The sequence below is a fragment of the Cyprinus carpio genome, chromosome B22, assembly GCF_018340385.1.
Source record: "Cyprinus carpio isolate SPL01 chromosome B22, ASM1834038v1, whole genome shotgun sequence".
Taxonomy (NCBI): domain Eukaryota; kingdom Metazoa; phylum Chordata; class Actinopteri; order Cypriniformes; family Cyprinidae; genus Cyprinus; species Cyprinus carpio.
In genome coordinates, this window is record NC_056618.1 from 33,140,467 (window position 1) to 33,151,602 (window position 11,136).

Below are 11,136 nucleotides of genomic sequence, written 5' to 3' on the forward strand. Positions count from 1 at the left end.
TTCTAGGATTTGTCAGATTTTATTGGCATGCATTAATCAACATTTGTCCAACACTTATTCATGTCCTCACAGAGGATCTAAATTATATCTCAACCAACATTAATTGTGAACACAGATCCAGTGCTGAACTTACATGCAACTTGCCCATCAGTTGTTTAAATGTTGCAGTTGAATGCGAAAAACCTTCAAATGTATTGTGATTTAAATTTACAAAAAAGCTGTTTAAAGTGCACCTCACCCCGCTTTAGACACATTACATTAGGGTGGTGAGTGAGGAGAGCAAGCTCAGCATCAGAACCACGAGGCTGAACTTCGTGCAAATGGCATAGTTTTCTAGCTGGCAGTTGGTGTAGGGCTCAATACAGGCAGCGTAAGCCATAGCATGAGCAATGTAGCTTTGCTCTTGCACTCCGTGGAAGAGGTGGGCCATCGGGCCTTTGGCAAAAATAGCAACATCCTCAGAACCATGAGTTTCTGAATCTAGAGGTACAGCAGCCTGCTGAAGATAGTCATCACTGGCTGGAAATAAATAAATAAACAAATACATTACTATAAATTATATTATACAGTTATTTATTAATTCACCATAAAATAAAATAAAACTTGACCAGTATGAGGTTTAAAGATATATAAGGACTTTCAAAATTAAAAAAGCACCATAAAAGTACCACTGATTGCCTATATTCTAATTATCCAGACATCATATGATATGAAAAGATTTAAAGGGATACTCCACCCCAAAGTGCAAATTTTGTCATTAATCACTTACCCCCATTAAACCCGTAAAAGCTTTGTTCGTCTTCAGAACACAATTTAAGTTATTTTGGATGAAAACCGGGAGGCTTGTGACTGTCCCATAGACTGCCAAATAAATAACAGTGGGCCACAAGGATGCGCTGTTTTCTTTCAAATCAAAGCGAAATACACGTAGAAACAGCGCATCCTTGTGGCGTGGATGATACACAAGAGCACACACAGCATACGGTGATATGAAGAGACACAGAGGAGACTGTTGACAAAAGAATTGTTGAATAAATTTGTTATTTTTGTTTTCTTCGCTTATAAAAAGTGTTCCCGTTGCTTCATATAACCCAGATTGCACGTCTGATGACAGATGGAGTATTCTGATGACGACTTTCATACCTTTTCTGGACCTTGACACTGTTATTTACTTGGCAGTCTATGGGACAGTCACAGGTCTCCCGGTTTTCATCCGAGATATATTAAATTGTGTTCTGAAGATGAACAGAGCTTTTACGGGTTTGGAACGATATGGGGGTAAGTGATTAATGACAAAATTTTCACTTTGGGGTGGAGTATCCTTTTAAGTAGTCAATCTTATTCATGTTCAAATGCACTTTAAAACCTTCAGTGAGAGCTACGATGCTGTTATTTCAGTAAATAACTTTTCAGTACAAAAATACTCAAAATATGGATTGCGTTTATGTGTGGTACTATATTATTTATTGATATTTTGAAATGGCTGTTATTTTTATGTTTCCATTTTAATTTTTAACTGTGCTTTTGTCAATTATATTATCTTTTTTTATTTTATTTTAGTTTTAGTAATTTTAGTACTTAAACTTACTGCTTTTTTATATAATATTTATATATTACTTTATTTCATTGTATGGATTATTATGGAAGAGTTCAGTTTGGAGATTATGCTAAATTTCTCCTTTTGTGTTCCATTGAAGAGAGAGACAGAGTTTGATGGAAGAATTTTTATTTTTATGTATTTATTTATTGGTGAATTATACTATTAATGTAAAAGAAAAGAGTTTTGGTTCATTTTCTTGCAGTAACACGCATGACCACAAGATGGGGCGTCTGCATTGCCAAAACATTGAGCTTGTGCCAGGCCCTTAAAAATGCTCTTCTGCACCTGAGGGAATAACAATTAAACTCATAAAACTTACTTGAGATCGTTTCATTCATGTCAGGACGAGTTCCATTCACAATCTGGTATCCTGGACCGTTCCCGTAAAGTGCATTAGTAAAGCTCTTGCCATCCTCAGCTTTTGAATAAGAAACGCCTTAAGACAAAAGGGTAAATGAGTCATTCTTAATCCCATAATATCATTAAATTTTTAAATTTGTTCTTAATGAGAAATATTTATAATGTTTCTAATATTTTGAAGCTATTTTGGAGGTTATGATGGATTATTCAAAACCCCATTTTCTATATATATATGTGTGTGTGTGTGTGTGTGTACATATATATATATATATATATATATACTATATATCTATATATATATATATATATATAGATATATATATATATATATATATATGTCATCATTTACTCTCCATCATGTTATTCCAAACCAGTATGGCTTTCTTTCTTCTGTAGAACACAAAAGAAAATATTTTGAAGAATGTTTCAACAGTTTTTGCCCATACAGTGAAAGTCGGTGGGATTCAAAATCCACAAAAGAAAGTCTTACAAGTTTGAAATGCCAAAAAGTTGAGTAAATGATGACAGAACTGTCCTTTTTGGTTAAATATCACTTCAGGCTATGTACAGTAGTTTCAAAAGGTGTGGACATAGAAGTAAGTTTGGTTTTCAGCAGCTCATGGATGAATTTGGTGTTTGTGCACCTAGCACAGAATTGCCCCTGTAAGAGTGGCCTCCGAAGGAGAACACATGGGAATGGTCAGCAGTGACCACGGACAAGGTGTCGAGTTCACTCGTCAGCTCAGCCGCCCGCGCAATGGCTCTGTCAAATTCCACAGCCTCCGTCAAAGCGTACTTGGCCTTCCCTGCATGATGGCCGTGATCTATTCTCCCACGTACAGGAAATAAACACACAGGTATGAGTATGCTCAACACATCTTAAGGGGTACGCAATGGAAACAAGACATGATATCAACTTATCTTCCACAAAGAGGTAGAATCCTTTCGAGTTTTTGCGAAGAATCTTGATGGCTTTTTCCACCATCTCAGTCAACGATGGGTCCATTGAAGGATCGCGTTCCAGCTCGTACCTGGTGTCCTTTGGCTCAAAAAGCCCTGAGCGCCACAATAAAAACAAACCACACTGAGAATAATTGACTTAACATGTGAAATAGGCTATATGTATATTTTTTATATTTTATTACCAGTTTACCAAGAAATGAGGTTAAGTAACTATCGAAAATAACTTGTTTTTATGACATAGACCAGTGGTTTGCAACCCTTTTTTCCAGGGGACCCCTATTTTAACATTCTTTGTCAAATAAATAAATAAAAAGTTAGGTTTGTAAAAATTGCAACAACAGTAGAAACATTAATTACATTACATTACATTACCAACAATGGTCAGATATTACATGAAAAAATGAATACAACATGACATGTTATATACTAGCATGTACTAACAAAGTTTTAAAATGATACTTCACATTTCAGACTTAAAACCACTTTTAAGAAAAGAGATTTGAGTCAAAATGATGAATGATTATAATTTTTTAGCCGCTCTGTTAATGACTCTAGATACCTTAGATACAAATTGTTTCGATTTTTAGAGTGCACATTAGCTTTTCATCAACCAACTGATTAAAATTTATAACAGTGCAAAAAGTTTTGGTCTTATTTTTGCATTGGTTTGAACAAAAACGCCAGATGGGCTGAATGAGGATGTATATCGCCTGTCAGACAGCAGGTGGCGCTTATGGAGCAGCAGAAATAGAGTTATTTCCCGTGAACAAAACAGAAACAGAAATGTTTCTGAAGACAGATGGTTCAATTCAGAGGTACATTCATATTTTAATTCATATATTTCCCTCTGTGAAACCTTTCACTGCCTTCCGCCTTGTTTTCACACAAACGAAGCCAATGCTGCATGCTGTGCCTGCGCGAGACTATAACTAACTCTGCTTCACATTGGACAGTATTTACGTGAGTTTTCAAATCCTTGAGTCTTATATGAGGTAGCCTTATTTTAAAAGTGTGATTCTAGACGTGGACGAGTCTAAAATTCTATTGCCATTATTATGATACATATAAAATATAATAAAATATTTGATTGGGTAGACATTGTGTCAGGTCAATTCCAAGGTTGAGACAGCCCGTGCAGTTACATAAATTACTTTATACTGCTTAGGATGTAGAAGAGCTGCAATTATAATCCAGGTGTGGGAGGATGTACCAGTTACATAAATTTTATACTGTAGGATGTAGATCAACATAACAGGTGGAGGAGGAGTTTTTTTCCATAAATTTGTTGGTTTTTTCCTCTTTGGAGGAATAAAAATATTTGTTTTTTTGTTATTAAAAATAAATATTTTAATTTATATGTTACATAATAATTTGGTTGTTTGTTTTTTTGTTTGTTGTTAGGTGTAGTTCGTCCAGTGTTTTTTTTTCATAATTTACTTATCCTTGTTTTTTTTTAAAGAATTTATTTATTCAATATGGACATGCATAGATGAGATTCGCAAACATATGCACAAATATTGACTTGAATTTCTACCAAAAATTCGTCATTACAATGTATGGAAAAGAGCAACCAGGACATTCTTCTAAACATCTTCTTTTGTGTTCTATAATTAATTAATTTATTTTTTCTTCATAAGGGCGAATTACTGATGACGTTTGATTTTCGTTTTTGATTTTTAACCACACATCAACAAGGTGTTTTTTTGTGTCTGTTGGCTGTACAGTGTATGTGTATTCAGGATCAACCGTTTCCTTGGGAAACTGTTTTGTACTGCCTTCCGCCAGCTACTCCAAGTAATAAACCTACAATCCAACTACAAAGAGGGATTCCCCCAGGAACGCTTTGTCCGCGCTGGTTTAGAGAAGAGCATATAGGGTCGTGCCAGATGTTCTAGGGAGGGCATACCACTTCGGCCGAACTTACGATATCAATCTCGAGTATTATGGAACATCGAGTGGTATGCAAGTTCCTCTTGCATCCACCTGTTGACTGGCTTCAGAGGACAGATCATTTATCGCGGTATCCCCCCGCCTCTTTCAGGGTGGTGTGGGCAGTAACTGGCGGCAGGTGAGAATGCTGGACCACGTGCCGTCGCTCTACTATGCGCAACAGACTTCCCTGACAAAATCATCAAAAACTCCCTGAAAATTAATTACTATGAGAATATTAAGTAAGTTATAGTTATTTTTTGTGAGTTAATTAAGTTATATTTACTTCAACAGTGTGGCGTTGTCACAGATAAGATCAGCCTCAACTCATCCTTCAACCATTAAAAGATACCAGTGAAAGTACAAAGGGGTGAAGCTAAAATTGGTGTTCAAACGCTAGCCTGCTCGTTCAACTGTTTGTAAGTATGCGTCTCTAGTTCATATAGACGTTTTTAGGAGAAACTAACGTTGATCTTATATTACAAAAGAAACTCGCTGATAAAGGTAAATTATATAAAGTTAAAATTTTGAAATATAAAGGAGAAATTGTGAGATACAGTAAAGTCACTGTTTTAAGAAATAAAGTTGAAATTATGAGATATTTAAAAAAAGACAAAAGAAGTCGAAATTGTGAGGTAAATAAGTCGCAATTGAGATATAAAGTCACAATGTATCATATAGAAATAAAGTTGTTGTTGAATAAATAGATAATAGAGGTTTGTGGGAATGCGTCAATAAGGAAAATGATATAAAACCCCTCAATTACAAGAAATAATGTTGCAGTTGTGAGATATTTTATCAGTGATGTGATGTTGAGGTTGTGTTATATTTTTTAGGTTGATGTTGAGTAGGATGAAATTTTAAAGTGTAAGGTTCAGATTGCGTGAAACAAAGTTAAAGAAATAATGTTGCAGTTGTGAGATATTTTATCAGTGGTGTATAGTCACAATTGTAAGAATTATAAGAAATATAGTTGAAATCTTATAGTTGTAATTGTTATAATTATTATAGTTGTAGTTGTGATATTGAGGTGGTTTGTGTTTGTGAGAATGCACCAATAAGGAAAAAGTTTAAATGAAGTCGCAATTGTAATATAATTTGTGTACTAAGATTATCCACCTTCCTCGTGTGCGTTTTAAATATTTACAACAGTACGAGTTACAAATAAAAACAAAAACAGCATTACAATCTCTACATCATATAAGGTTCAGATTCTGTGAAATAAAGTTGAAGTTATGATAAAGTCGCAGAGTTGGTGATGGTTAGAGTTTGAAGTTGAAAGGCATTGAAGTTCTTATAAGTTATAATTAGTAATAGTATAGAATAGGATTATAAATTTATGTTGTTGTTGTATGAAGAAATAAAGTCATTATTGTAAGAGTTACAGAATTGAAGTTGAAATTATAAGATATGAAATCGCAATTGTAAGATATAAAATCACAAGTTTTATTTTTTCCCCTTAAATACATGTGTATTCCATATGTATCCCCCAGTCCCTAATTCTGCAGTTTTTAAATCATCTACTTTACATGCAAAATTCATTTCAAATTTCAAAAGAATTGCACAATATGTTCATATGGTTAACTATGAGATAGCTCTGAAAATCATTGCATTAATGGGTTAATGCAATGATTTTTCACTCAGATGTTCAGAGTTAAGTAGATGTTTGCCATTACCTGCCATCTTTGCCTGATGCAGAATTGATTTGACCTCATTGCCTTTAGCGGAGCTGCAGTCTTTGCGGCGTGCAGCTGCACTGAGACCCAGAGTGCCATAGTTTGACTTCACACCGCAGAGATATGCAGTGGCTGTTGCTGCGCTGTCAGGCATCTGCTTATCGACGTTGTAGGTCTACACAGGGATGAAAACAAACACCAGTATTATTAAGAGTATCCGGATCTATTAATCAATTATGGTTTTATTATGGGTATTGGGTTTTATTCAATTTGTTATGGATAGATCTAGATGGTGAGTTTTCTATCCATGAAGCTAGGACGCTCTCCTCTCCTGTCTTCCCTTCCATCTGTGTCCTTCATAATTCTTGCTGCGGTCACAGTGCTTGATTCCTCCCATGCCTTATTCAGTCCCATGCAAAAAGAACACGTTTGCCTAACCTTTACAGGCACACAAGTACACCAGACATCTGTGCGGGAAGCATGTTAGCCCCTAACAAACCTCCAACCACTGAATAAAAATTAAAAAGGAGAATTGCGACTTTTTGTCTCACTATACAGACTTTTTTTCTTACAATTCCAACTTCTATTCTCAGAATTGTGAGATTTATACTCACAAGTTGCAATTTACATTTTACTAATTCTGATTGTGAGGGGATATTTTTTTTTTTTTTTTTTTTTTTTATTTTTTTTATTTTTTTTAAATTTCATAATTATATATGTATATGTGTAATTATGATTTATTGATGTTGAAGTTATGATTATGTTTTCTCAAAGCCACTGTGCAGGTTTTTTTTTCTTCTTTTTTTTCTGTCCTTTATGACTGCTATATGTAAAACTTTCCCATGTGACCTTAGTGAGATTTTGGGTAAAAGACAAGGCAAACTGTGCAATGTCAACTGTCATTTATATAAGACTTTGTGATATGTCTGTTAGGACTTTGGTCACTAGCATAATATGCAATAACAGTGTGTCAGTGTGTGTTATTGTTGTATCTGTTTTTTATTTTTGTTTTGTGTGTGTGTAAATAAATTAATTTTATTTGATCTTATTATTTTATTTTTGTTTCAGTTTCATTTATGTTATGAAATTGTTAATAGTTTTAGCTTTAGTTAACAATAAAAACAATGGTTAAAAACACTCTCAGAATGATTTTTATTCCAGGTGATAAACTATGAAAACACTGACACCCAATCAGAATCCACCTGATTTTAAAGAGATTGAGTATTTAAAGTCACAGATGACATAACTGCAGCATGCACAAACATTATTGTCTGTGAGTGTGGATGCCAATACAGTTATCACTATATTTATCTTTATTGTTATCGTTCTTGATGTGAACTGATCTTTACACTGCAGAACTGCAACTCAAAAGTTCAGCAGTTGTATTTATTTAAGATTTATTGTAATGGCAAATAAATGTTGACAAATTCCCAAAATCTAGAAATGTCTAGAAGGCTAATTTGTGGCTAGAATTGTGCAATACATACTAGATTATTAAACAGAACAATGCAAAAACATTTAACTCACCATCTCCGAGGAAGAGAATGAGATTTTTAGCACGGTGCAGGTTGGGCTTCATGGAGAGGGATGTATGAAGAGCCTCTTTACCCTTAACATACCAAAAGTTTGGGTTCTGCTCCTCCTCTTCAAATTGATTTCAGAAAAGAAACATTGTTTCATTCTGTTTGTTTGGAGAGAAAAGGAATAATTTCAAACTGGGGAATAGCACTTACCAGGAATAACGGAGAAACATCCATCAAATCCTGCTAAAACAAATATTCCAATAATCAGAAGGATCTGTTGTGTGGCCATGGTTTGAGCGACTGCAGCAGCACGGACAGCTCTGTCAAACTATTTGATGCCCTCCTGTTTATAGTCTTCTTTCAGACCAAAGGTCATTTGTAGTTCCCATTCCCTCTTTTGAAACATTAACTTTTGATCACATACTGATAATTCATGACCATATGATGTGATATGGACATACACTGAACAAAATTATAAATGCAACACTTTTCTTTTTTCCCCCATTTTTCATGAGCTGAACTCAAAGATCTAAGACTTTTTCTATGTACACAAAAGGCCTATTTCTCTCAAATATTGTTCACAAATTTGTCTAAATCTGTGTTAGTGAGCACTTCTCCTTTGCTGAGATAATCCATCCACCTCACAGGTGTGGCATATCAAGATGCTGATTAGACAGCATGATTATTGCGCAGGTGTGCCTTAGGCTGGCCACAATAAAAGGCCACTGTAAAATGTGCAGTTTTGCACAGAGATACCATGACGAGATCCTGAGGCCCATTGTTGTGCCATTCATCCACAACCATCACCTCATGTTGCAGCATGATAATGCACGGCCCCATGTTGCAAGGAACTGTACACAATTCCTTGAAGCTGAAAACATCCCAGTTCTTGCATGGCCAGCATACTCACCGGACATGTCAACCATTGAGCATGTTTGGGATGCTCTGGATCATTGTATATGACAGCGTGTTCCAGTTCCTGCCAATATCCAGCAACTTCACACAGCCATTGAAGAGGAGTGGACCAACATTCCACAGGCCACAATCAACAACCTGATCAACTGTATGTGAAGGAGATGTGTTGCACTGCGTGAGGCAAATGGTGGTCACACCAGATACTGACTGGCCTTTTTTGAACAGTACAGTATAAATGGACTGATTATCTGTATTTTTTTTTGTTGTTTGTCTTTGGTACACCTGTGCAATAATCATGCTGTCTAATCAGCATCTTGATATGTGAGGTGGATGGATTATCTCGGCAAAGGAGAAGTCCTCACTAACACAGTTTTAGACAGATTTGTGAACAATATTTGAGAGAAATAGGCCTTTTGTGTACATAGAAAAAGTCTTAGATCTTTGAGTTCAGCTCAAACAAAAGTGTTGCGTTTATAATTTTGTTCAGTGTATAATTATACAAATATTGATGTGAATCAGTTACTGTACTGTTCTGTGATTTTTTTTTTTCCCTAACCTGTGCTGTTCTTTAGTGAATTGTGCTTTTCTGCACTAAACTGCTTTTTTTTTATATTTATTACTGAACTGTTCTTTACTGAACTGTTGTTTACTGAAATACTCTGTTAGTAACGAAACGTATTGCATTACTGGTTTAAACTGTTCTGTGCCATCCTTTTTCAGTTTTGTTTTTTTATGTTTTGTGGTTTTATGTTATGTGCTAAAGTGAATGATTAAGTTCAGTACTATACTGATCTAAACTGTTCTGTGCTTACTCTGTTCTTTACTGAACTGTTCTGTTCAGGAATTAACTCTATCTAACTCTAATCTGCACTAAACAGATTAATTAAACTCGTCTGTGCTTTTCTCTTCCAAACAGTTGTTTACTGAATTGTTCTGTTATTTACTGAACTGCAGCAAGTGCACTATTCTGTTCTTCACTGAACTGTTCTATTCGGTTCTGAACTGTTCTCCAATTAACACTTAACTGAACGATTAAACTCTACTGATTTTAAACCGTTCTTTGCCTTTCTCTTTTGAACTGTTCTGCACCATGATGTTATTTTTTTGTTTGTTTTGTTTTGTTATGTAATTGTATGTAGCTGTCTGTTCCTTACTGAATCGTCCTGAGTGGTACTGTTCTTCAGTGAATTGCACTGTTCTGCACTGAACTTCTCTGCAATACACTGTTCTTTACTAAACTGTTCTGTTTTTTTTTACTGAACTGAATTGTTCTTTACAGTAATATACAGTATAATACTCTTCTGGTCTAAACAGTTCTATGCTTTTTCCTGTTCTTTACTGAACTGTTTTATTCTGTACTTTTCTGAACTGTTCTATTGTGAACCGACCTTCAACGAACTGAATGAATAAATTCTACCGATTTAAACTTATTTTTACTGAACTTTTCTATTCTATTTTTTCATGAATTGTTTATTCTCTGCTGAAGTGCACTTCACTATTCTGTTCTTTAATTAATTGTACTGTTCCTTAGTAAACTGTGCTGTTCTTCACTGAACTGCTCTGTACTGTACTGTAGTACTTATAGCATATTACTTAACTGATTTTTTTTCACTAAATTGTTCTTTTCTTCAGTATACTGTTCTTTTTTCGGAACTGAATGAGTTGAACCATACCGAGTTAAACTGTTCTGTTGTTTAAACAGTTATAATGTTCTTTACTGAATTGTTCTTTCTGCACTGAACTATTCTATTCTGTTCTGTCCTGAACTGTTCATGTAACTGAAATATTCATTTGCGTACTGTGTACTAGTCTAAGCCATTCTTGTTCTGTTCTTTTCTGAGCTGTTGATAATGAACTAAATGATTAAACTCTACAAATTTAAATCATCCTGTGCTTTTCTTTTATGAACTGTTCTGTACCTTGCTGTTTTTGTTCTGAACGGTTCTGTTCTGTGCTGAACTGTTCTGTTCCTTACTGAATTGTTCTGAATTGTACAATTACAACTGTTACTGTAAACTGCTTTTCTTTACTATGTTTTATACTGATCTGTTTTTTTTTAGTACAATATACATTTCTTAACTGAATACTGCTCTTCTGAATGGAACTATACTAGTCTAAACTAAACTCTTTTTTCAACTGCTCCGTACTATCTAGTTCTTTACTGAATTGT

The 11,136-nt window shown here is 34.7% G+C and overlaps 1 protein-coding gene and 1 long non-coding RNA gene across 2 annotated transcripts; both read right to left on the reverse strand.

Moving 5' to 3' along the window:
* LOC122141546 (intestinal-type alkaline phosphatase-like) lies at positions 1 to 3,050 on the reverse strand. Its single transcript, XM_042749256.1, has 4 exons — positions 2,882 to 3,050; positions 2,605 to 2,796; positions 1,920 to 2,036; positions 1 to 519 (listed from the first exon to the last, which is right to left on the reverse strand). The coding sequence occupies exons 1-4, from the start codon at positions 2,964 to 2,966 to the stop codon at positions 254 to 256; spliced, it is 660 nt and encodes a 219-aa protein (XP_042605190.1). The 5' UTR covers positions 2,967 to 3,050; the 3' UTR covers positions 1 to 253.
* A 5,073-nt stretch (positions 3,051 to 8,123) lies between these two features.
* LOC109054043 lies at positions 8,124 to 8,521 on the reverse strand. The gene is made up of 2 exons (XR_006157898.1): positions 8,262 to 8,521; positions 8,124 to 8,172 (listed from the first exon to the last, which is right to left on the reverse strand). It is a non-coding gene; the product is annotated as an uncharacterized LOC109054043 (long non-coding RNA).
* Positions 8,522 to 11,136: the final 2,615 nt, after the last annotated feature.